General features: G+C 40.9%; 1 protein-coding gene across 1 annotated transcript in view; it reads left to right on the top strand.

Annotated features, from left to right (window-relative positions):
* The window catches only part of LOC139688573 (uncharacterized), a 490,329-nt gene extending 468,752 nt beyond the window's left edge, over positions 1 to 21,577 (top strand). Inside the window, exons 5-8 of the mRNA XM_071586126.1 lie at positions 11,505 to 12,127; positions 14,122 to 14,957; positions 18,177 to 18,891; positions 19,988 to 21,577. Coding sequence (XP_071442227.1) covers positions 11,505 to 12,127; positions 14,122 to 14,957; positions 18,177 to 18,891; positions 19,988 to 21,238 — 3,425 coding nt within the window. The 3' untranslated portion in view covers positions 21,239 to 21,577. The remainder of the gene's footprint in view (positions 1 to 11,504; positions 12,128 to 14,121; positions 14,958 to 18,176; positions 18,892 to 19,987) is intronic.
* The last annotated feature ends 635 nt before the right edge of the window (positions 21,578 to 22,212 follow it).

Below are 22,212 nucleotides of genomic sequence, written 5' to 3'. Positions count from 1 at the left end.
TAAGACGGAGAGCCAATTAAAAGTGCCACTCTTCAATGAAAAATCAAAAAGTGAATGAAATAAAATAAATTATTCAAGTATCAATCAGAGTTCTTTTGAGAAGGGTTCATCTCTAATATATAAGTAATGAAAAGCCCTGAAAATATTTTATCAAAAATATGTTACTGTCGATGGGTGCAGGGAATAATTTATTTTATTCCACAAATACGTAACATTATGTAAGTGTATTCGTCGTACTATTCATCGCTGCTTTATTTAATCTACGAATTATAGAATTTTTAAATAATTACAACAAAAATTTGTTTATTTCGACAGCCGATAGTTTAGCGTACTAATAATTAGTATACTCTTTATCGTAGATTTTTGTTGATGGTAAAGAAAGAAACAAAAGGAAAGTCTCTTCATTACATCTTTATCCTACCTTGCACTAATTTAACTTTCGGAAATAATACTTATTTCTCAATGAGAAAGGCAGATTCCGACCACTCAAATTGCTGAGAGAGAGAGAGAGATGAAAGTCAAGTTTTATATTTTCCAATCGTTTTCCCGCCACAGAGTACTTGTTCCCAACATTCCAACTGTTATTTCGTAGGTTTAATTCTAAAATTAAAGATGCATTAAAATGGACCAGCGTAAGTCTCTTTGACGCTTCGACCTTTAAAGGGTTAGTCCCAATCACAGGAAAGCGTGAATCGCTCCGGCCGGTCACTCGAGCAGCACCCCCGCACCCCTTCTTCTCCCCCTCCTCCGCACCGCGAGAAGAGGCCCGCCACTCTCACCCGTGCGCGGCCCATCATCTCGCGAGAGATGATGGGCCGCGCATCTTTGAGAGGTGGAATGGGGAGAGCGGGGCGGTGCCGCTTCCTTTCTGACGGGATGGGTGGCGAGAGAGAGGTGCCGGGGAGGGCGGGGCGGGGGGGGGGCACCTCATTCCCTTCCAATCAATCGCTCCCATTGGATTCCAATATTCCCTCGCCAATTTTTACGCGCGTTGAACGCAACGGTGTGATCCTCGCGAACGAATGCGTGTGCAACTCTACATATGTGTAGTAATTACGTGAATAGTGCATGTAATGCATGCATCTTGCGTTAGGCTGGATGAATGTAAATCCTGAATAGAAAATTTTTGTGGTCTGTTGAGTCATTCTCAGTCGAATGCGTGGACTCTTTGGAGGTGAATTCCTCCCCAGGAATTGCTTCCTATAATTCCTTTTCTGATAAAAAGTTGTTCGTTCAGGGATCAGGTGGAAAATATTACGGCTCACATTTTGAACATTAAAAAGAGAGAAGCCAAGTAAGAGGTTTCGTTACATGCTCCGCATAATAGCAATGGGTACGCACGGCCTGAAACTATTTCAGGAAAGTTCTGAAAAATGAGACCGCTTTGCATTTCTCAAGAATTAGAAATACACTTTGGACTCAGGCATTTGAGGGATTGAAATACGTCAGGCGAAACAAATCATGTATTCGGTCAGGATTTTTAGAGCAACTTGTTATACCAGTTGAGACAAAAAATAAATAAACTCTTTGGCGATAGATGCATTCGTTAAGTATAAAGACGTAATTCGTAAGTTCAACTGAGACAATATTGTTGGATGCATTGGACACCTTGCATTTGAGGTAAGTGAATGAGATTAGATTGAAGGCATTTGGGATCGATGTGTGAGGAAATGTCAAAATTTTTATTTGGAATTGTAAAAAGACTTTTAACGAATGAATTTTTCCATATGGTGAGAGAAAAGAAGTAGTTTCTTCTGTAAAATCCGTGAGGTATATTTTTGTAAGGGAAAGCATCATTTATTGGCCTATCGTTACTCTGAAACCCTTAGGTAAAAGTCAAAATTTGTCTGCTTTTTGAGGCCTTATTAAAATTACCCAATGCGATAGCACTAGAAAGAATTAAAGAATTCAACACTAGACATCAATAACCAATGCGACTAACGAGGCAGCTGCTGAAGTTTCGTATACTTGAGCTTTTTTTTAAATACTAGGGCCTTTAAACACGACTTGCCTTGCCGTTTTTAGGCGGCTTTGTTTATCAGAGGTCGCTTAGCTGGGCTTATGCTCTGTGTCTCAGTATATAATTCCTTTTTTCTTTCTGGAGCACCACCAGCATCGTTGTTTTTGCCCTTTTTATATTTATTTAATTATTTTCCGTATTATTATTGGAGTGTGACATTATTAGGTCTCTTATATTTATCATAGGGGCCTATTTTATTTATCTTTGTCTATGTCATAGCCCCATTTGGGTTTTCTTTTAACTTATCATAGTATGTTTTACACCTTGTTAGTAGGAGATCTGAGAGTTTTTCTATGCCTGTTTTTTGGTATACATTCTCATTTTCTTCCCAGGGGGGGAGCTCAAGAGCCAGCCTCAGGGTCTTCCTTTCTGTGCCATTTAATTTGTCCATTAGGGATCTACTGAGTAGTCCCATCCACGCAGGGGCTGCGTAGGTCAATGTTGGTCTTATTATTGCCGAGTATATTAGAATTTTTATTTCCTTAGGGGTGGCGTTTTGTCGGATAATCGGTGCCAATTGCGACCTTATTGCGGCCGCTTTATCTCGTATCTGTTTGATATGTATTTTAAAGGTCAGTCTGTCATCTAAGTCCACTCCTAAATATTTGATGCTTTGACTCCATTCAATCGGTTGTTGTCCAATCCTGATACATTCACAAGATGCTTTACGTGATCCAGGGTGGACGAAAAGTATTGCTTTGGTTTTTTGGGTATTTATCTGCAATTTCCATTTTTTATACCACGATATTATCTCGTCCAATGCATCTTGTGCTCTTTCTTTTACTGAGGTCATGTTTTTCCCTTTTACCAGGATTGCGGCATCGTCAGCGTAGAGGGCAGTTATACTTCGCCAGTCATTTCTGTGTTTTGGAAAGTCGGCTGTATAAATTCATTTACTCCATTCGAGGTGGCGTTCTCAATCTCACCACCCTACCATTTACAAATCGAAGAAGAAAGTAAACCACCATTCTCCCCCCCCCCTTTCTCCCCCTTTGAGCCCCCTCCCGTTGCCGTGGATGGTGGGTCGTGGCTCGCCCATACGGGGGACCGCACCACCCTTTGGCATCATCTCCCTTTTGCCTGTCCCATCGACCATCAAAAAACACCACCCTCCACAGTGGTCCTCTTTTAGTCTTTTTCTGTGACCGCATCCTGCATAAATTATTTCATTCCTAATAATATAGAAATTGAACAGTAAAATTCAACTAATGGTTTACATGTAGATTAACATTTTTAATTGTAATAAGGATGGATCAAATGAACAATTTATTGTTTTGGCCGCATTTGGTAGTGGTATTATACCTTTGTTAGTGAGTTTTGTGGTTAAAATAGTTATCTTTGAGAAACCTCACAGTAAATACGATTAAAACATAAAGCAATATTTACGGCGGATACATCCTATCAGATTGCGAAACTATCACACAACACTCAGAGTTTTATTGTGTATGCCCCAATGCCCATCCCCGTTGTAATATATTCCTCTAAACATGCATCCCATTTCTCAACATGGCTTTTCCCACTCACAGCGCAAAGGAATTCTCTATCTACTGCCAATTAACCCTTTCCATCCTCACCAGTTATTCCATTCCAGGGATCTACCCTAGGGTGTCCAATGAGTAGTGCACATTAAAGACTAAAAAATATTTAATGGGAAGTTAATTAAATGCTTCCGAATTGGTTTCCTACACTCGGGGAAGCTATATTTGCGCACTGAAAGACGAAGATGCCTTAAGCTTAAAATAAACAGAGTGCTTAAGAATAATTTTCGTGCCGACGCATTGATTGTCATAGTTTCTGCCGATTAAAACAAATATTTTGGATGCAAATTTGAGCATCATTTAAATTATGACCTCGTGAATGTCGAATGCATTGATAATTAATCGTTCAAAGGGAATAAATCGGGGGATGAGGTGAGGGGGACCGTTAGCCTTCGGCAAAGTGCAGCCCGAAAAGCGATTCGTCGATAGTTCAGTCAGTGTGTCATGGGAGTTTACGTACAACACTGTGCTCAGTACACACGCATGAGACGACGTTGTCATGGTCACAGTTTTATTGGTCTTACAGTCAAAACGAAGAAAAACTTCATTCAGACGATAAAAATCAACGTACTACTGCATTATGTCGAATTTTCTCAGTACGTTCGCATTATATTTTGTTTTATGAAAAAACACATGCGGCAATACTATGGAAAAATATATTACTTATATTTAAAGGAAAGACATTTCTGTAATGGCCCACGATTAATGCACTAAAATACACTTTTCAATTAGACACTCTTTTGGTCCAGTTAGAAATTGCTTCCACAATCGATACGTGGATATGGAATTTCCGTTATCGTCCCCTGGAACAATTTTTACACCGTTTACTGGACGACCCAGACAGCAGCAGACGCATTACGAAGGGGAGGAGATAAAAGGGCCCTTCGGGAAAGGCTTGGAAGGAAGAGCTAATGACCCATTCAATGTGTCCTTGGAAACGTGCGGCGCATTTTTCGTTGCCAGAGGGACCGTCGTGGGAGTAGGTGGCGGGTGGGGGGAGGGGGGGAAGGTTCGCAGGAGAAGGGAATCGGGGAGGGAAGATATTGCAATGAAGTTAGAACATCCGCCGTTGGTGAAAATTGCATCGGTCAAAAGGCGAAGGCATTGTGCATTATATTCAACATTTCGGCTTATTATGAGATCCCAGCATCCCTCCCCGGGTCGTGAAATCGGATGCCTTCATGTACAATAACATCGCGGCATTGCAATGTGACGCACGGCGAAAAGATAGAGCACCATCCGTTTAAATTGCGAGCTCACAGACGGCTGAGGTTTTTTTAAAATGAAGATTTAATATATACTTCTAGCGATTTTGAAAATTTCTTTGTTCTTCTCCTCCAGGAAATACTAGTCAATTGAAGAAACGTGTGCTTGACAGTTATTTTATTTCGCGTCCATTTAAAAAGTATTTTTGAACTAAGTGTTATTCAATATTGAGGGGGAAAATAGCTTTAGCAATAAACGTATGCTCTGATCATGTAAAATCGTAATAAATCGGTTTATTGTTGAATCTTCCGTTTCTTTAATGCTACTATGTAAGATCACATTGAGCGTCCTTGGCAACGCGTGTTTTGGATATAGGATTCATAAGAAGCACATCGTTATTAATTTCCTCCTACGTCCCTTTGTCACCGACACATTGAGACCAAACATTATAATGATAACATGTACGGATATCCCCATACAAAATGGCGGAAGAGTTTAATTTCAGTAGTTTCCCTAAAGAGGACTGCAATAGCCTCCAATTGCTAAAATTACTCCTTATTCATAATACAATACTTGCATGAGATGTCGTCAAATAAAAAGCGAGCACCCGCTACAACAACCAGTCCGCGCACCGACAAGGACATGATAACCCAATAACTGCGTGCGCCTGTGAGTTGTCACCGTGAAGTTCTCCCACCACATCTTGTAGAGCACGAACAAAAACAAATAGCAAGATCGGGCAAAAGGACATAAAGTACAATTCTTAAGTTTCAAAATAATATATTTATTTTTCAACATAGTCACCGTTAAGGCTAACGCATTTCTCCCAACGTGTAACGAGTGTTTTCATTCCGTCACTGAAAAACTCTTCCTACTTTTCTCGAATCCAGGACTTGACAGCTGCCTTCACCTCATCGTCCGAGGTGTAATGATTAACCTTGAGGTAACTCTTGAGTTGAGGAAAAAATAAAAATCGCAAGGCGCAAGATCGGGGGAATAAGGAGGGTGTGGAATCAGTTCAACTTTCAGGTTTCGCAGAGCCTCTCCAGTTGCGAGCGAGATGTGTGGACGAGCGTTGTCATATTGCACAAGAGATTTGGCGCCAGGCTTCCTTTAAAATGGCAAACTCGACTTCGTAGGTGTTTTAGCGTCAGTATATACTGAGAAGAATCTACCGTTGCCCCTCGTTTCAGAAAAGTGGTCACATAAACTCGGTGAGCATCCCAAAACACAAACAAAAGAAGTTTAATCAACAGTTATGGCTTTTCTAGGCTCGCAACCATGAAATTTTACTACCCATCGATTTAGTGTAGACCTATCAACAGCATCGCCACCATAAACAGCATTTAAATGACTGTGAATCTTAGTAGGAGTCACTATTCCAGCAGTTAGAAATTCGATAACAGCACGCTGTTTAACTCGCGTTGACATAGCACTAGAACACGTCTCCATACTTTCGCTCCTCGAAATAGAATGGATGAATGAAACGACTCTAAACCTGCGCATGCGTGTTGTGGGGAATGTTGCTTCAACCTGTCACCAGGAGTCTTAAGGTCATTTTGTTTGAGGCCTACAAGTATGTGTGCATTAGTTTTCAGCCTACACTCGTATATTCGAGTAGGATAAAACATACATTATTTTAAAATGCTCGTCTGTATTTTGTGAAGGAAAAACATGAGGTTTGCTGTTGCTTAAAACATTGGATAAACCAATCGATTCGTTTCCGCATTGAATTAAAACCAAAGAATAAAAATATTGGAATGGAACGCTTAAAGAGCAATAATTTTATTTTCAACGGAAAGAATATATTAACCCGTGAAGCGGAAGGGGGAGAAGAAGAGAGGGGGAGGACGGGAATGCTAAGGGTGGGGAGAATACTCGTGATGTAGTCAAAAGTGGGGTGGAGCGGTCGAACGTCCAGTGGACGTCTTCGAAGTCGGGGGGGGGGGGAGGAGAATAATCAACTTATTGCGTGACGTAACTTATGGGCGGTTTTCCATAAGAAATGCCCCCCCCCCACTTTCACCCTCAAGAGAATTGATGGGATGGAGAGAGAGAGTATTGGAAGTGCAGGGAAGCCTCAATTAAATCACCAAGGGCCGCGATGTGGGCCGCCAACGACTCCCTCTGAGTGCGCCCCACCAAAAATTTATTTATTTCCGCTCGCCTTGGGGTGGCGCTCTCAAAATAAACCCTCAGCAATTCGGCCCGCCACGCCCAGCCCCGCCCTCTCCGCCACGCCCATGCTATCCCCATCCACCCCTCCTCGAACCGTGCCGGCCCTGAAAATGTTCCGACAGATAGACGCGATGTAGCCGTTGTTTCACCCGACCCCACATCCCCCCGCCCATCCAAAGCCATCTCATCCCCAGTTCCTTATGAATGGAACTCACACCCCGCGAGCCTTCTATGCCCGTCTTCGAAGTGCGATGGGTGTTGAGGAAGGGATTGCTGGCGTGGAGAGGAATGCGAGGGCTCAGGGAGGATCTTGGCGAGGGGTTGATTTGGCGTGGGGGCCGAGATTTGCGGTGGGTGCTTCTATTAACCGTCCCAACCAACTACGCCACGGTTCCTCCACCGTCCCACGCCATCCCCCCCCCCTTTTAACCCTTTTTTCCACCTCCCTCGAATATTCCTTTTTTTGCTTTTCTTCTCTAATTATTTCCCCCGATGGATATGCGTGGGGGTAGAAATGGGTAAGGGGGGAATTCCGACGTCCTTCGCGAGACTGTAATTGTTTTCAACATGAGTCCCGCAGCATTGCTTTCCATAGTTAATTCAGTTTCTCTCACGGTACACTACGTGGTTTTACAACCATCATTTTACAATCAAAGTTGTATTAATACTACTTCTGGATTAGAAAATGCAATTTCACTTTTTTCCCATATCAGTCAAATTCAAAAGTAAAGCGCGGTAACAAATAATAGCATTTATTTGGAGTATCAAGTTTATGATTCACCCGCCTCTTGGCCAATGACGTTTTGGGTACCTCGAGCCACATAGATTAAGAGCTATTTATGATTCATGTTAATTGGACAAGGAAAAAATGAATTTTAATCTACTATTGTAAAACTATGCGGTGTGTAAAATAAATTAAATTTTGAAAATGTGTATAAAACAAATGGGGTCATATTTCTGCTGCCTAATTTACTATAAGCTGTTATGAATATTTAATGTGACGAATTATGGCCGGATATTTAATTTCGTCGGTTATTCGTTCATCTATAAGATTAATCCACGAAGATTTTGACAAGGGATGGAATGCTTAAAACTGTGATGTTGGGAAGAATTTTAGACTTTCGTGGAAAAGAGAGGAAAAGAATGGGCATTTCAGATAGAATGAATAGAGTTAAAATGTTTGCGGCATTAAAAATGGCTGTATTTTAGTTTGGGGTTTCAGTTCGTGTTGCTAGTCAAAGGTAAGAAATGAAGAGGTGTAAATTTGTGTCCATCTAAAAGCATCTCAAATCGTTGTTTATAACTTAATTATAATATTCATTTGGCCAGCAAGTCTATCAGTTTAGGAATGCTTGTAATGACAAAATATATCTGATATGGGACTCAAAAATTCTTATTTTAAAAAGCAAGGTACCAAAACGTAAACAGATATTGTAATGAGTATTAACCTAATGACAGAGCCAGACTAGACAGGAAGTTTTCCATCAGTTATTTTATGCCTATCAAAAATGACTGGTAAACAAAATAAATCTCTTAACATCACTATACATAATCATTACTATAAGTAGAACGAAACTTTGGGTTCTCAAGAGAGTTGAGATGAGGGTGCAGTCACTAGAGAAAAAAAAATACTTTCTGAGGCCCTAGAGCTCCCATTGCTTTACGGCTTCCCAACTTCAGATAAAAATCGATCAATTGTCAAATCCAGCGAAGAGTTTAGTGTTCATTTTGGCCTAATGTTGAAAAATAATAATATATTTTTTCATTCAAAGTTGAAATTTTTGTCAGAAACATATTTCGATATATTAACTGCGAAATGTTCTCCCATGAAATTGTCTCTACAGAAAAATGTCGAACTTTTTGCAAGTTTACCAAAAGATTTGCACCATATAAATCATTTAAAGTTAATACCTCAACCCCTAATTATCGCTAGGTCTCAGAATGTTCATTTTTGTAAATCATTTCACGAAGAGTTATTCATGGTTTTTTCGCCAGAATAAAGATGCTAGTTTTATACGAAGAAGAAGCTTCAGAGGATAATATTTGGGCAATCAATTGCTCAGGTACTTTGTAGACAATAAGCCTTCATATCCCAGACTGCGGTGGAAATCTCCTTTTGAGAATGAAGTATTAACAAAGGAATTTGTCATCTTCTCTCTACGGTGCCTCTTCCTGGCAAAAGGCACTCGCTAGTTCCCAAAGGTCTCGCTCTGGTAGATATTTCTTGTGATTAACTTACCCCCGTTCAATTTATTGGGTGCGGTAGGCATCTCGATATGGTAGGACAATAAATTAGGGGATAAATAGAATTCTCGATCAATAGACTCATTTTAATTTATAATAACTTGTCCCATAAGATTCCAGGAGAAATAATTAGATAAGCCAAGGTAACGTATCATAAGTTTCGAAATAAAATGAGAAAATCTTTAATTTGACATTTTAACATTAGGTGTTGATTAAATGTTATCGCTTACAAAACCGAGTTTACATTATGTTATGGACTTTATTAATAGTAATTAAATTTGACTGGAATTGGAGAGATGGTTTGTTTGAATAGATTGTTAATATTAGGATGGTCACAGGTTGTGCAAATAGTCGCCATCCCACTTAAGCCTAAGCGGCGGGGTCCTTGAGCAAACCGTCCCCGCCCCATCATTATGTCCCCGCCTCATTCTTCCTACGTTCCCCAACCCCATTTCATAAGATATTCGCTACATTCAAGCGGGCTTCCCCGCTTAAATTGTTGGAGTGACAAGGACGGATATATCTCTGCCCGATTTCTTTGACACGATTCAGATTAATTTCTTAAAAGTTCGATAAGTCATAAATATAATTTCTGATGTTTTCCAGTTACTTAAAATTTTTATTTTTTTTGCCAGATAAAATGTGCTTTGTTATATTATACGTGAAGTGTCTGTCACCTGAGCAATAAATTATTAAAATCCAACTAGCATGAAGTCGCACGCCTTAAAATTATAACCTTTCATTTGCAGTATTTTTCTGAAGCATTTAGAATTTAATAAGTTATTTTTATAGGAAAATATTAGAACAAATTGTTTTTATCACCTTCACTGATCTCTTACTGGTTTACAAATACCAAATGGTTCACTTGGGTCTCATTATCTTACATTGGTATCAAGGCTCCTACGGTTTACTACTCTACTTTGCGTCAACTTTCAGAGGTTTCTATTCTGTAAATTCAATATCTTTAAACATACTCTTGGAGTTTTAGAGGGGAGAGAATAAAGGACATTTTTCCTCTCAAATATGCAATGGAGGAAAAAATATATTTGTTGAGGAGAAAACTGTGCTGGTGGAAATTTCCTTTTTCTCATTTTTAACTGCTGACATTCTCTTTTGCCATTTCTTTTTAAAAGTCATCCCTTGGCATTTTAATCAGAAAAATGTAGTGATTTTTCTATTTCTACGGAATTCTTCTCTTCAAATTTAATGAATACATAATGTGACACAGCATGTTTTGAGTCAAAATTCTTCTAGTTGAAAACCCTTTCTCGTTCTCTTTTCCAATGAGTTTTATTTCTTGTATTTATTTGTAAGACGAGGAAATGAAAAACAAATTTCCATTTTCTTCTTGTCCCTTCCGAAGCTGAGGGAGTTGGCTCAATCCCTGGGACTTGCAATTTTCCATTTATTAATTGGATGGCCTTTTTGGAGTTCGTTAATATATTTTCCTCTCTCAAGTGCTAATATATATAATATAATATATATATATATATATATATATATATATATATATATATATATATATATATATATTATATATATTATATATATAATATATATATAATATATATATATACATATATATTATATATATATATATATATATATATATATATATATATATATAATCATTTCGGCAGTTCGTGTCAAGTTTCATAGATTTGCTTGCAAATTATCCAGTATTATGTCAAATGTGCTCTCGTTTACATTCAACTTCTTCACGATTCGCCTGATGCAGATCTTTCAAACCTTAACTTTGCTGCCTTAACTCCCGCGGATTGATGATCATCCTCCTCGAGCAACCAGACATTAACCCGGCTCTGTCGACTTGCTTCCTTCGATGGTTCGGTCCTTACGGCTGCGCGACGGGGCTACGTCACGATTTTTAACGAGCACATCTCACTATGTTGATTTCTACTCAATCCCAGATTTACTTCTTTCCACTAATTATGGAGTTTAATTCATAGGGAGACGTAAGGGAAGGTTTTTTCCTGGTTTTTGAAGTAATATTTAAATATTGGATTTCTGGAGTTATTGACGACACTCGAATGCGTTATCCTCGGTGACTACGTATATTCATTGCTGCGATGTTTTCGCGGCATACCTTGAGAATACGCATGCTGCCAATTCTCTGTATAGCTATCTACTCGTATATGCAGTATTATTATATATACAGTATTGTAGATGTACGTATAATGCAGATCAATAACCAACCACTATTTTAAAGTGGGCAAAATTTGTTGAAAGTATGAATGAGCGTTGAAGTAGTCAAGGTTGATGTCCTGGATGAGTTGACTCTGACTCTGTCTCTCTTCCAGAGCCTCCCAAAGCGGAGTCCGTCATCGAGACTCGGCCTCCGGCGACGGAGACGCTCGCGCTGCCCTCCACCATCCAACCGAGCAGGCCCCTCTCGTCTGTGGTGGAGGTGGTGGTGACCGGCAGTGAGGCCAAGAAGGAACCGCCCCCCGCCCCGCTCGCGGAGGTCCCAAAGGCCCCCGCACCGCCTCCCGCTCCCAGCACGACCCCAGCCCCAAAGACCACCCCCGCCCCAAAGACCACCCCTGCCCCCAAGACCACTCCAGCCCCCCCCAAGACCACCCCAGCCCCCCCCAAGACTACTCCAGCCCCCCCCAAGACCACCCCCTCCCCCCCAAAGACCACCCCCGCACCTCCCCCGTCCCCCTCCCCCGTCAAGAAGCAGCCCTCCGACGCCGCACCCCCCGTCATCCTGTCCAGTATTGTGGAGGTGAGGACGAGTGGGGCTGGTGCGGAGGTTGCCAACAAGGCTCCGACCCCGCAGGTGAACCCCCAGGGGCCAAAGAGCGGCGGAGGGGAGGAGGGATCGGAGGAGGGTGAGAGTGGGGCCTCCAATCAGGTGGGATCCGAGTTCTACAACTTTTTGTCACGACAGCCGTCTGAGATCGTGGAGGAGACGTACAAGGTAAGCGGAGAGCCTTTCTTTTTTAGCATATCTCGGAAGAAGAAGTACTCCGCGTCTCTTCTCTATGCCTTCAGTTTTAATGGAACGCCATTGGTGTCATAAGGATGGAATTCTGAAAGAAGCAAATTTCGCATAAAAAGTTAGCTCCCTCTGAGAGAAAGGTGGCATTTATATTTTGAAATTAATTACAGCGTTTATAATTATATAGTTAAATGAAAAAAAAACTTTTAACTTTTCAACAACTTGAAAAATCTCCTTTAAAATGTTACCAATAGTTGAATAAATTAATATTTCACTCTGGATAATCATTTATCTTCATAATATAATAAAAAGACAATAAAAGCAAATTTAAATCCATAGGGAAGATATTTAAAAAAATAAAATAATGTTTTTTTAATTATCTTACTGATAGTTTTTACGATACAAAGTTAATTGCCTCATTTTTTATTTTTTTTAAATTTCCACTCTTTCCTTTGTAAATTTGGAACGGATTCGTTGTTTAAGGGTCTGTCATAAACATAATTACGGGGTAATAATTAGTACAATCTTTTCCTTATAGGTGATTCATACGTCATTGTTCATCGCGTGTTTTTAAATTTTATTTGCTCATTTTGTTTTAATCTTTAAAAACTCTTTCATTAAAATCATGCGAGAAATGTTTTCAAATTAAAAAGTAGAATTATATGGTCAGGGGAAGAAAAAAGTTCAATGTCTTGGCGAGATATTAATGATTCTCATAAATTTTTCCTGTACTATGTGAGCTGTGAAAGATGGAAAAAGAGGGAAAATCAATAATCCGGCAAAATAGTTGAGCTCTGTGAAATATTTCCTAACGTAACCAACCCCCGGCTAGTTTCCTAAGCTGTGGGTTTGAAAAGGAAAACATGCTAATGAAAAGTATATCAATAGCATGACAAGAGTACTTATTGTTCTCATCTTATTTATGTTGTCTTATTTTAATATTCAGCTTTCTTATTATTTAAAAATACTTTCTATATCTTGGTGTTGGTAGCTAAATGGTCGTTGAAGGCATATGTTATCCCGATTATCAACTAATTTAAACACATATGACCCCACGCAGTACGAAGGAAGGCCTAATATGCTCACGGAAATAACTGAAATGGCAGAGAGGACAGCCTTAAAAATATGAATGAAAGACGAAAGGTTTCACGTATGGCAGGTGTCAATAAATTTTAAGTGAACAAGCAGCATTGTTCAGGAAACGAATGGAACGTTCCCATCGACTGTCAAACTAAATCAGATCGCAACAGCATTTGTTTGTTAATATTCCTTTGGAAGTGTACGCGATGAACCGCCGGAGCTGTCTTCACGTGTTCAAACCATTCCAGTCGCAAAAATGCCATTGACATCACCTCATCGCATATGCCAAACACAAAAGCAAGGACTCGTTATTTTAAAATGACTATTTATGGGCGTGAATTCAAATGACATGTATAGCTAATTATTGTTTGATGATATGTTAAATGTATTCAGACTTAATTATTATTAATTAACATACATAGTTAATGTCAACACTCCATTAAAAATGACCAGTTTTTACCAGAAATATTCTAGATATTTTATGCTCTTATCAAGGTCAACTATCAATATATGTATCCGCGTTCTAATCCCGGTCAAGGCTAATGATTTTTTACACTCTGTAATCGTAGCATTATAATTCGCATTTGAGGATGACTCCGTTAAAAGTTACTCTCGCGGCATCTCCCGAAGTTTCTTGTATTATTTCAAGGGTTGAACACCCCTAGTGTTTAAAGTTGGCTCTAAACTCGTGGACTATGGCGCATCGCGCACGACTTTGAATTCCTGCGACGCTGAATGTATGGTGTTTCGGTTTCTTCCGCAGTTTTTTTGGAAATCATACAGTATTCTTGGGGTGCATTTCGGATAAATTTCTTGCAGCAATATGTTTACACCAATAAACCTTGAAATGTGGCGCTTTGATTTTTGAACCTAGAACTATTTTTTCCCGACAGGTGATCGGCCTCAAGCCTAGCTCAAAGATCAACACCCGCCCCAAGACGAGACAGTCCGTGGAGATCCGCAGCCGAGTCAACGTGGTCACGCAGACGGACGTCAAGACCCGACTGTCCTCAGCTTCGGCAACCCTGCCTTCGCACAAGGGCCACAGTCACCACCACGGACACCACAACGGCCGACCCGGGAAGGCGCACAACAAGGGACACAACTCGGGCAGGTCGGGCGCTAGCAACCCCCACGACGAGGATCCCTACCCCACGGGACTGGTCACCAAGATGGGCGGCACCATGGTGGCCGACGGCATCACCACGGTGCACGAGACCAGCGTCGTTGGCACCTTCATCTCCGGGAAGTACGCACAGATCCTGCAGAGCACATCACATATCTACCCGCGGAAGGACTCCAAGCCCGTGGTTATCCACGCGTCACCCTCCCAGAAGATCCTCAAGACGGCCGCGCCCGACTTCGCCCGGAGGCACGGCGCTCCGCCCGTCATCGACGCCACCCCCGCCGCCGCCTCCGCCCGTGACGACCACGACGCCTTGCAGCCCCTCGAGGCGGTCTACCCCGCGCCCTCCAACGCCAACAAGCCGCAGATAACCTTCTCACCCACGCAGAGGCGGCCCGGAGGCGCCCAGAGGACGGATTTCCTCTCCAAGCTGAACCGGGGCAGGCCGTCCTTGGCCCGGGAGGACAAGGACAGGGTCGCTAGCCCAGAACCGGAGGAAAGGAAGAAGTCCGGCGGCTACGGGGGCGGGAAGAGGTCACAGCAGCAACAATCGGCGTCTCCCCGGAGTTCGAGGACCAATCACAGCGTGAGGCCATCCAAGAGGTACGTTGGACTGCACTTGGCTTCATCGATAATGTTGAAATCGATTTAATCGGGAGATTCTAACAGAGCCTTTCAGAGCTTGTCGGTCATAACTTGTCGAATAATCACAATCCATGGTTTGTATAAAAAGTATCGGGAAATGTTTCGGGAAAAATATATTAATTTCGGATTTTTCTACCATGTCTCAAAATTATTCAAAGTAAATCCCTTGAACGGAGACACAAATTTGCCAGAGCGGCTTTTCCACGACTCGAAGGGTCTCTGGTTGACGGATTCCGGGTAAGGGTACACGTGTTAGCTTTCTTGATGGAATTTGGGTTCCCATGGTAGTGTCCTTGGAGGTAGGATTTCACTTTTGGGAATAGGAAAAAATCTGCTGTTGTGGCGCCAATTCGGGACTTCAAGGGGGTTGGGGAATCGTCGCAGTGACATTGCAGAAGTTGCTCACAAGGAGGCATTTGACTCTGCTCTTGGTCGTCTGTCTAAAGACCTTTGGGAGGCCGAGTTTAGCGCAGACATTTCGCATTCTCAAATTTTCAGTGATAATGGAGTGCATTGTTATCTTATCAATGCCAATACAATCAATCTACAGTCAGGCGCACACTTAAAAACCGACGGTCTGAATTCACTACTTCATGCGCACGCAATGAAAAAATGTTTACCGATACTTTTAAACGAACCTCGTATAATTATAAGATTACTCTCTCAAGAAGAAATGCCGGAAATTAAAGAAGAAATATCAAATTTCATTCCCGTGACCCTGCCACAACAACCTTTTGGATACATTTTCCATTTGTTTTTACGGTGACTCTTTTATTCGACGTTGCCAATACAAACGGAGTTATATTCCTGAACCTCTAGGTGGTGGTAAACGAATTAATTTTGGCACGATCCTTTGTTCTCACTACCCTCTATGAAAACATTAATGAATGACACAAGGGGATGTGTGTGACTCATAACAAAAGGCCCATCCCAAGGCCTAGTATTTCTCTAAACTTTTAATATTCTCCGGTAAAAGAGGTGAATATTTCTGAAAATTTCTATGTTAAGCAATTTTATTGATTTCCCATTGATGTTTTCGCCAGTCAGACTCCAAAACCAATTGGCTGAAGATGAACTAATTGCTGAAGGCAACTAATTTTAATCAAGAAGTCAAATTATAGCGTTATGTTTTTGATATTCAATAAAGCCATCCTCAAAAATCCATAAGCAATTAGATCGCAAGGGCCGATCATATATTCAGTCAAAACTATGAGTTCATTAGTGTATAGGGAAAATTAAGTGTGTTCTTGGCGCATGATTTCGGCGTAATCTTCGACACAATTGGGCAAATGTTTTTATTTTTGAGATAAATATTTTTGTGAAGTTACTTAAATAATTAATATTCACTGGCATTGTAAACGGTGTAAACTGTACTCCATGCCTATTCTAAACTAAATTCCTGTTACAATATCCCTAGGATAAGGTAAATTCACTTTTCACTAAATTTCAATTGTTGAAATAACTTTATCTAGATGTAACTAAACTGGAATAAGAGGAGTTTTTCTGATTAAATTTTCTCAGAATCTGTTGAACTGCTTGCTTATTCTAATGACTCTTTAATTTATATAACAACTTCATGAGCTCACTCTAACATTCCACTTAATATTTGTTTCCCATTCTGATTTAACTCCAAGAATAAATTTTTATATAATCAAATTTTATATGCATTACAAATTTGCATTTTTAATTTTAGTATGGACATTTTTTCATTTGTTCCTAAACTCAGTGGTTTTTACAATTGTAGAATGCATGAGCAAATTTTATCTAAACATTATTTAAAGAGGGTAAATTATCAGAACATGTAATTATGTGTCTTCAAAAACTACGTTTTAATACTCTCCAGCTGAATTTTCATAATTTTATTCATTAAAATTCTACAAATCACTTCATTACCTAGAATAGCACAGTGATTGAAACGTGAATAACCAAATAAAATGCATGAAAAAATTTAACCTATTAATTTTGTATTGTTATTATAACTTGTCATGTTCTCTTTACTAAATAAACTTTTCTTTTTAATTTCAATTAATAATGAAGTCTTATAAAATATCATATTAGATGTTTTTCTATGAAATGTTATAAATTTGGGCTAAGAGGTGACTCTATAAAAACTGAAGTTGTTCCTGAGATGTCCCGGGATACTTCCTTGGCAACTAAAAGCGATAATCAATTAATAAACCTGTAAATAAACCCATGAGCATGAAACTAATTATCTTCTCCATTTCCACTGAGATATAGACCTCACTTTCCCTTTCACTTCACTAATTCAATATTCTGAAAGACCTTTCGTCAAATGGGTATTTATGAAATGCTATTTACGATCAATTTACTTATTAATTCGTTCCAAACTTTAATCATGTTTACCAGTCATGATTTCCTCTACTATAACCTCCAACTTTTGGATATCGCTATTAAATTAAAATGTTCCTCATCATTGCGTTGTATCTGAAAAGTGTGATATCACACTTGCCTTAGTCATCAGCTCTCACGATCTTCAATAAAAAATTAACCTCAGTAATATTTACAAAATATCTTATAAATTTGTGTGTATGAATTAATATTCTAAAGGACGTATTGAAATTAATATACGTTTTAATCTAACTATTGCATTACCAAATAATTTATGTAATATATTTCATAAATATTGAGATTTAAAAAAAGAGACGAAATATTATAATATATTTTTAGAATCCAAACAGTTGGTACGGCAATATTCCTTATTGCAAATGCATCGAAGTCAATGTAAATCATGAAACTTAGTCGGAATACTTTGTAAATACCTGGATTTTTCAGGGTTACGAATCTCATTTGCAATAACTTAGACCGCGCTACCATTCGCGTTTTATATAGTACGACAAATAACTAGGAGATTTTTTTCCAATACCAAATATATTGAGATAACGACATTTAATTCTTGGCAGACATTCTTCATAAATTTTCAAAGATGTTAAAGCATTTTTAGTATTTTAATAATGACATTATATCAATGAAAATAGGTTGCGCCAATTACTCGAGTGATTCGCTTTTTCTCTGAAATTTGACCTCGATCGTACAAGAAGCGGCGCATTATTTCTGGCATATTTACAAACGCAATCGAATAGTTCGTAATTCACGACGCATGAAGACATTAAGCGACGTCGGCACGACACGTTTCAATCCCTGTGTGTCCCGGGACAGGTTCAACAACTCCCGTTTCGGACGAACCTCTAGCACAACCGAACTAGCAACCGTCTCCGTCTTCAGCGACTCCCCCGTTCGGGCCTCGTCAACTTCCGGGGGCCGAAGGTTCAGCAGGAGCCGCTCCGGTGGTTTCCGCCCCACGGCCGCCGCCGCCCCCGCCGCCCCCGCGAGTACCTACGCGAGAAGCGAACCCGAGTCGTCCAACTTCGGGAGCGGGCGAAGGGGGGGCTTCAAGCCCAGGAACTACAACTCCCAAGCGTCCCAGGCCTCCCACCACGAGCACCACGGTATCCAGGCAAGCGGTGCGGCCGCCTCCGCACACACCACCAGCCTCTACAAGTTCAAGTTGGCCCGACCCACGGGCAGGTGGCAATACAAGACGTCCCCGAAGCCCAGGATCAGCATCAGGAGGCAATCGGAGGAGGATGTTGGACCCGACGCCAACCTCGCCGCTGCCCTTCCGCTGGGCTACGAAGAGGACGAGGAGGACGTGGGCGTCCCCGGGGCGGTCAAGAAGGTCGTGACTGTGGTGACGTCCGGGGGAGAGGAGAGGGAAGACGAACTGGACGAGATCCAGGCGACACCTTCGTCCGCGACTCCTACGCCTCCCCTTCTCACCGAGGAGACCATCAACGTGGAGATCTCAACGCCCGCGGACTTCAAGAACATCTATTACGAAATCGCCACCATCAAGTCACCATACACTTTCCAGGTTCGTTGAAACCAATGCCAACGAGGATTTTTCTTATACTCTCTATATTTGTATAAATATTTATTATAATAATGTTCGTCTATTATTCCTTAAAAAGGTTTTCAGTAATTTGATTAAATGAATAATATATCACAATTATTTTACCCTAAGTGAATTGTAATATCCATTCTCATATGAATGATTATAAAATGAATTAGATTTATATAATATAATATAAAATTACATTTATTCATATAAATATTTAATATAATAATATACTAAAGTAAATTTACCTACCGGGAGCATAAGTTAAAACGGGGACGAGCTCATTTTTAATTCTCCTGAGAGTTTATCGTAAAGATGTACATTGAAAGCCAACTAAAAATTTTTCTTCCTGACAATGTCAACCACTCTTTGAGATAAAATTTCAAAATTCAAAATCTGTTCATGTCATTCGTGCATTTTTTAAATTGTGATTGTAATATTTGCCCTAAAATTATTTTTCTAAAAATTAGTTAATAGAAATGAGTTAACAGTTCCAGGCTTAACTTTGTGGAATTCCTTCATGATCATCCTCATATAGAAATGAGGTTACATGGCATCTTTAAATTTTGATCCTACGCACGCATGGATGTTCATTAAAGACCCTTGAAAAAATGGAGAGGCAAAACTTATATCCACATGCAATTGAATATGAAATATAAATGTAGAAGCCAATTGACAGAGATTTTATGATAATTTTCTTCTTTTGAAATCGTCAAAAAAATTTATAAAATTCCAAATTACCCAGAAACTGTTCACATTTCAGTTTCATCTTAATAAAGTACTATGTATCCATGCCACAGGTAAATATGTCTCCCATTGGCCACTGGCAAACATGTGATAGTGGGTGTTTACCAGTGGCCAGTGGCACATGATGCGAGTTTTTCTTATTTTTTTAAGTTTCAATGACGTATTTCTATGACTCTAAGAGTGATACAACTACTTCGTCGTTCGTAAATTAATAATGATAACAATGTACGTTTGTGCCTATGTATGTCTATGTGTCTATATGGTGTGAACAGCGCCCTTACGGAAGGAATAGTGACCATACAATGCCCTCTCTTGTCGCACACAGGTCGGTACCGTAAAAAACACGAGGTTCATCACCGTTACTTCCACCCAAGCCCGTAACCTGGAGTCCACAACGACAGCCACTCCTGGCTTGACCCAAATCCCCTCCGCCAGCGAACCACTGACCGAGAACATTCTGGCTGCCACCGCAACCCAGCCCCTGCGGTACGAAAACCTCCTTCCAGACGCCAGCATCGCCACCCTCCCCGCGGTCACCCTGACCGACCCCAGCGTCCCCACCCCACCCCTGGAGACCATGACCGAGACCTTCAACACGACCCAGCTTCTCCTCAAGACGCACGTCCTCCCAATCGTCAGGCGCTATGACGGTGAGACCAACCTCATCGAGACGGCCACCACATCACTCATGACCCTTGTCCAGTCTTACCACGTCACTAGACTCGTCACGGCCATTAAAACGCTTCCTCCGAGCGAGCTGTTCCACTTCGTGGCCAGCAAGAGACTCAAGGAGTTCAACACCAAGCTGGAGGAAGCAGGGTCGGAGCTGCTCGAGTCGGAGCTAGAGGTGGGCGAAAATGATAGCGAGGACGACGACCCCGCCCTCAGGCTTGTCCTTCCCCCTGACCTTGACCTCGCCAACGTGGGGTCGGAGTTCGACGTGACCGCAGCCGAGAGGGCGAGGAAGTCGTCGGCCGCGCCCACCAGCGTGTCATCCACGGCCGCCTCCTCGGCAATCTCCCAGGCGACGCCTCAGCTGAGCCCGGAACAACTGCAGCAACTTGCCCTGCTGAGGCTCCTCAACCCTGGGGCGGCCCCGCAGATCATCACCACCTCCAGACCAGTGCTCAAGTTGGAGACCCTGTACGAATCCCACGTGATTCCCGTTTGGAACGGCGCCACGACACTCTTCAGCACCATATCAAGGCCCATCGCTACGGTCAGCAAGACTGAATACGAGTACGGAACGACGGTGGCCCCCGGATCCCTACCGAGCGCCGTGATCCCACCCCCCCAGCCTTTGATCCCCAACAACCCGTTCCTGCCCCAGCCGCAGTTCACCATCACGAGCCAGCCGATCGTGCAGCAAACCATGGTCACAAGTACGGACTCCAAGATCCTGAAACTCACCTTCGGAGCCAAGACTGTCTATTCCACTCTCTACTCCACCAAAGTGGTGCCGACGGTCGTCACCACGTACGTCACCACTTCGGCGCCGGTGGCGCCGGTAGTTGCACCGGCATTCCCTGGATATTTCCCAGGTGGCTACGCGGGATTTCCTGCATTCGTCGGCTGAAGATTTCGGCGTTCGCATTTAGAAGATCTCGGAAAACTTAACTGTTGGCGAGTTCTTGATTGGATGAAGAATTTGTAATTTTTTAAAAATAATTCACAAGCGCTATACCGAGACAGGTACCATTTTGCTGATATCAACATTGAGTCTATTGACAAAGAAGTGAAAAGAACATCTCACAGACTTGGTTACATGAACTAATAAATAGTCTTTTTAAACTTAGAAACAAAAAATTAACTTACTATCACAGTTGGTTTTTTTAAGTTTTTGGTAGATGCACAATCAAAACCTTCAGAATGTAGAACAGGAATCTATTGTTTCATTCCTACTTTTCTTTACAAAATAGGCGATTGTGTGACAAATGACAATTTAAAATTGTCTTCTTTGAATTCTTCGTTTATTTTTTCTCTGTTTAGTTCGACTATATATTTGCGTGTGTATGTATGCGTACACATATATATATATATATATATATATATATATATATATATATATATATACATACACGCATACACAATGAAGTACCTGCTCGAGTATAGTGAATTTCATCATAGTATACCATCGAGTCGCCCATCAACCAAAAATGTTAAAAGTGCAATTGTTTAGGAGGAGTGTGTCTCTTAAACTCCTCAGAGTAATTAGGGAATACCTCTCTACTTGGTGGTGATTTGGTTTCCTTTGTGAAGGTCATGCCCTTTCTCCTTTACTGTGACTGTATTTACTCCATGATTACGTTTTATAATTGTGGCTATATCTACTTTTCCAACGACACTCACATGGAACATTTTCAGTGCTATTTTTTTATTTTTATTAAAATGTATATAATATAATCTAAAAAAAGAGAGTTACAATATATCCTTTTATAAAAAATTATGATTTTAAAGTGGTGAAAAATATCTAAGTTATTTCATAAGGAAAGGTTTATTTATCCAAATGTAGAAAGGAATTAGGATTGTTAATAGAGCACCATTACGGTA

The sequence above is a fragment of the Hetaerina americana genome, unplaced genomic scaffold (assembly GCF_022747635.1).
Source record: "Hetaerina americana unplaced genomic scaffold, ioHetAmer1.1.p SCAF_20, whole genome shotgun sequence".
Classification (NCBI taxonomy): Eukaryota; Metazoa; Arthropoda; class Insecta; order Odonata; family Calopterygidae; genus Hetaerina; species Hetaerina americana.
This window is presented reverse-complemented; position numbering and strand designations above follow the sequence as displayed.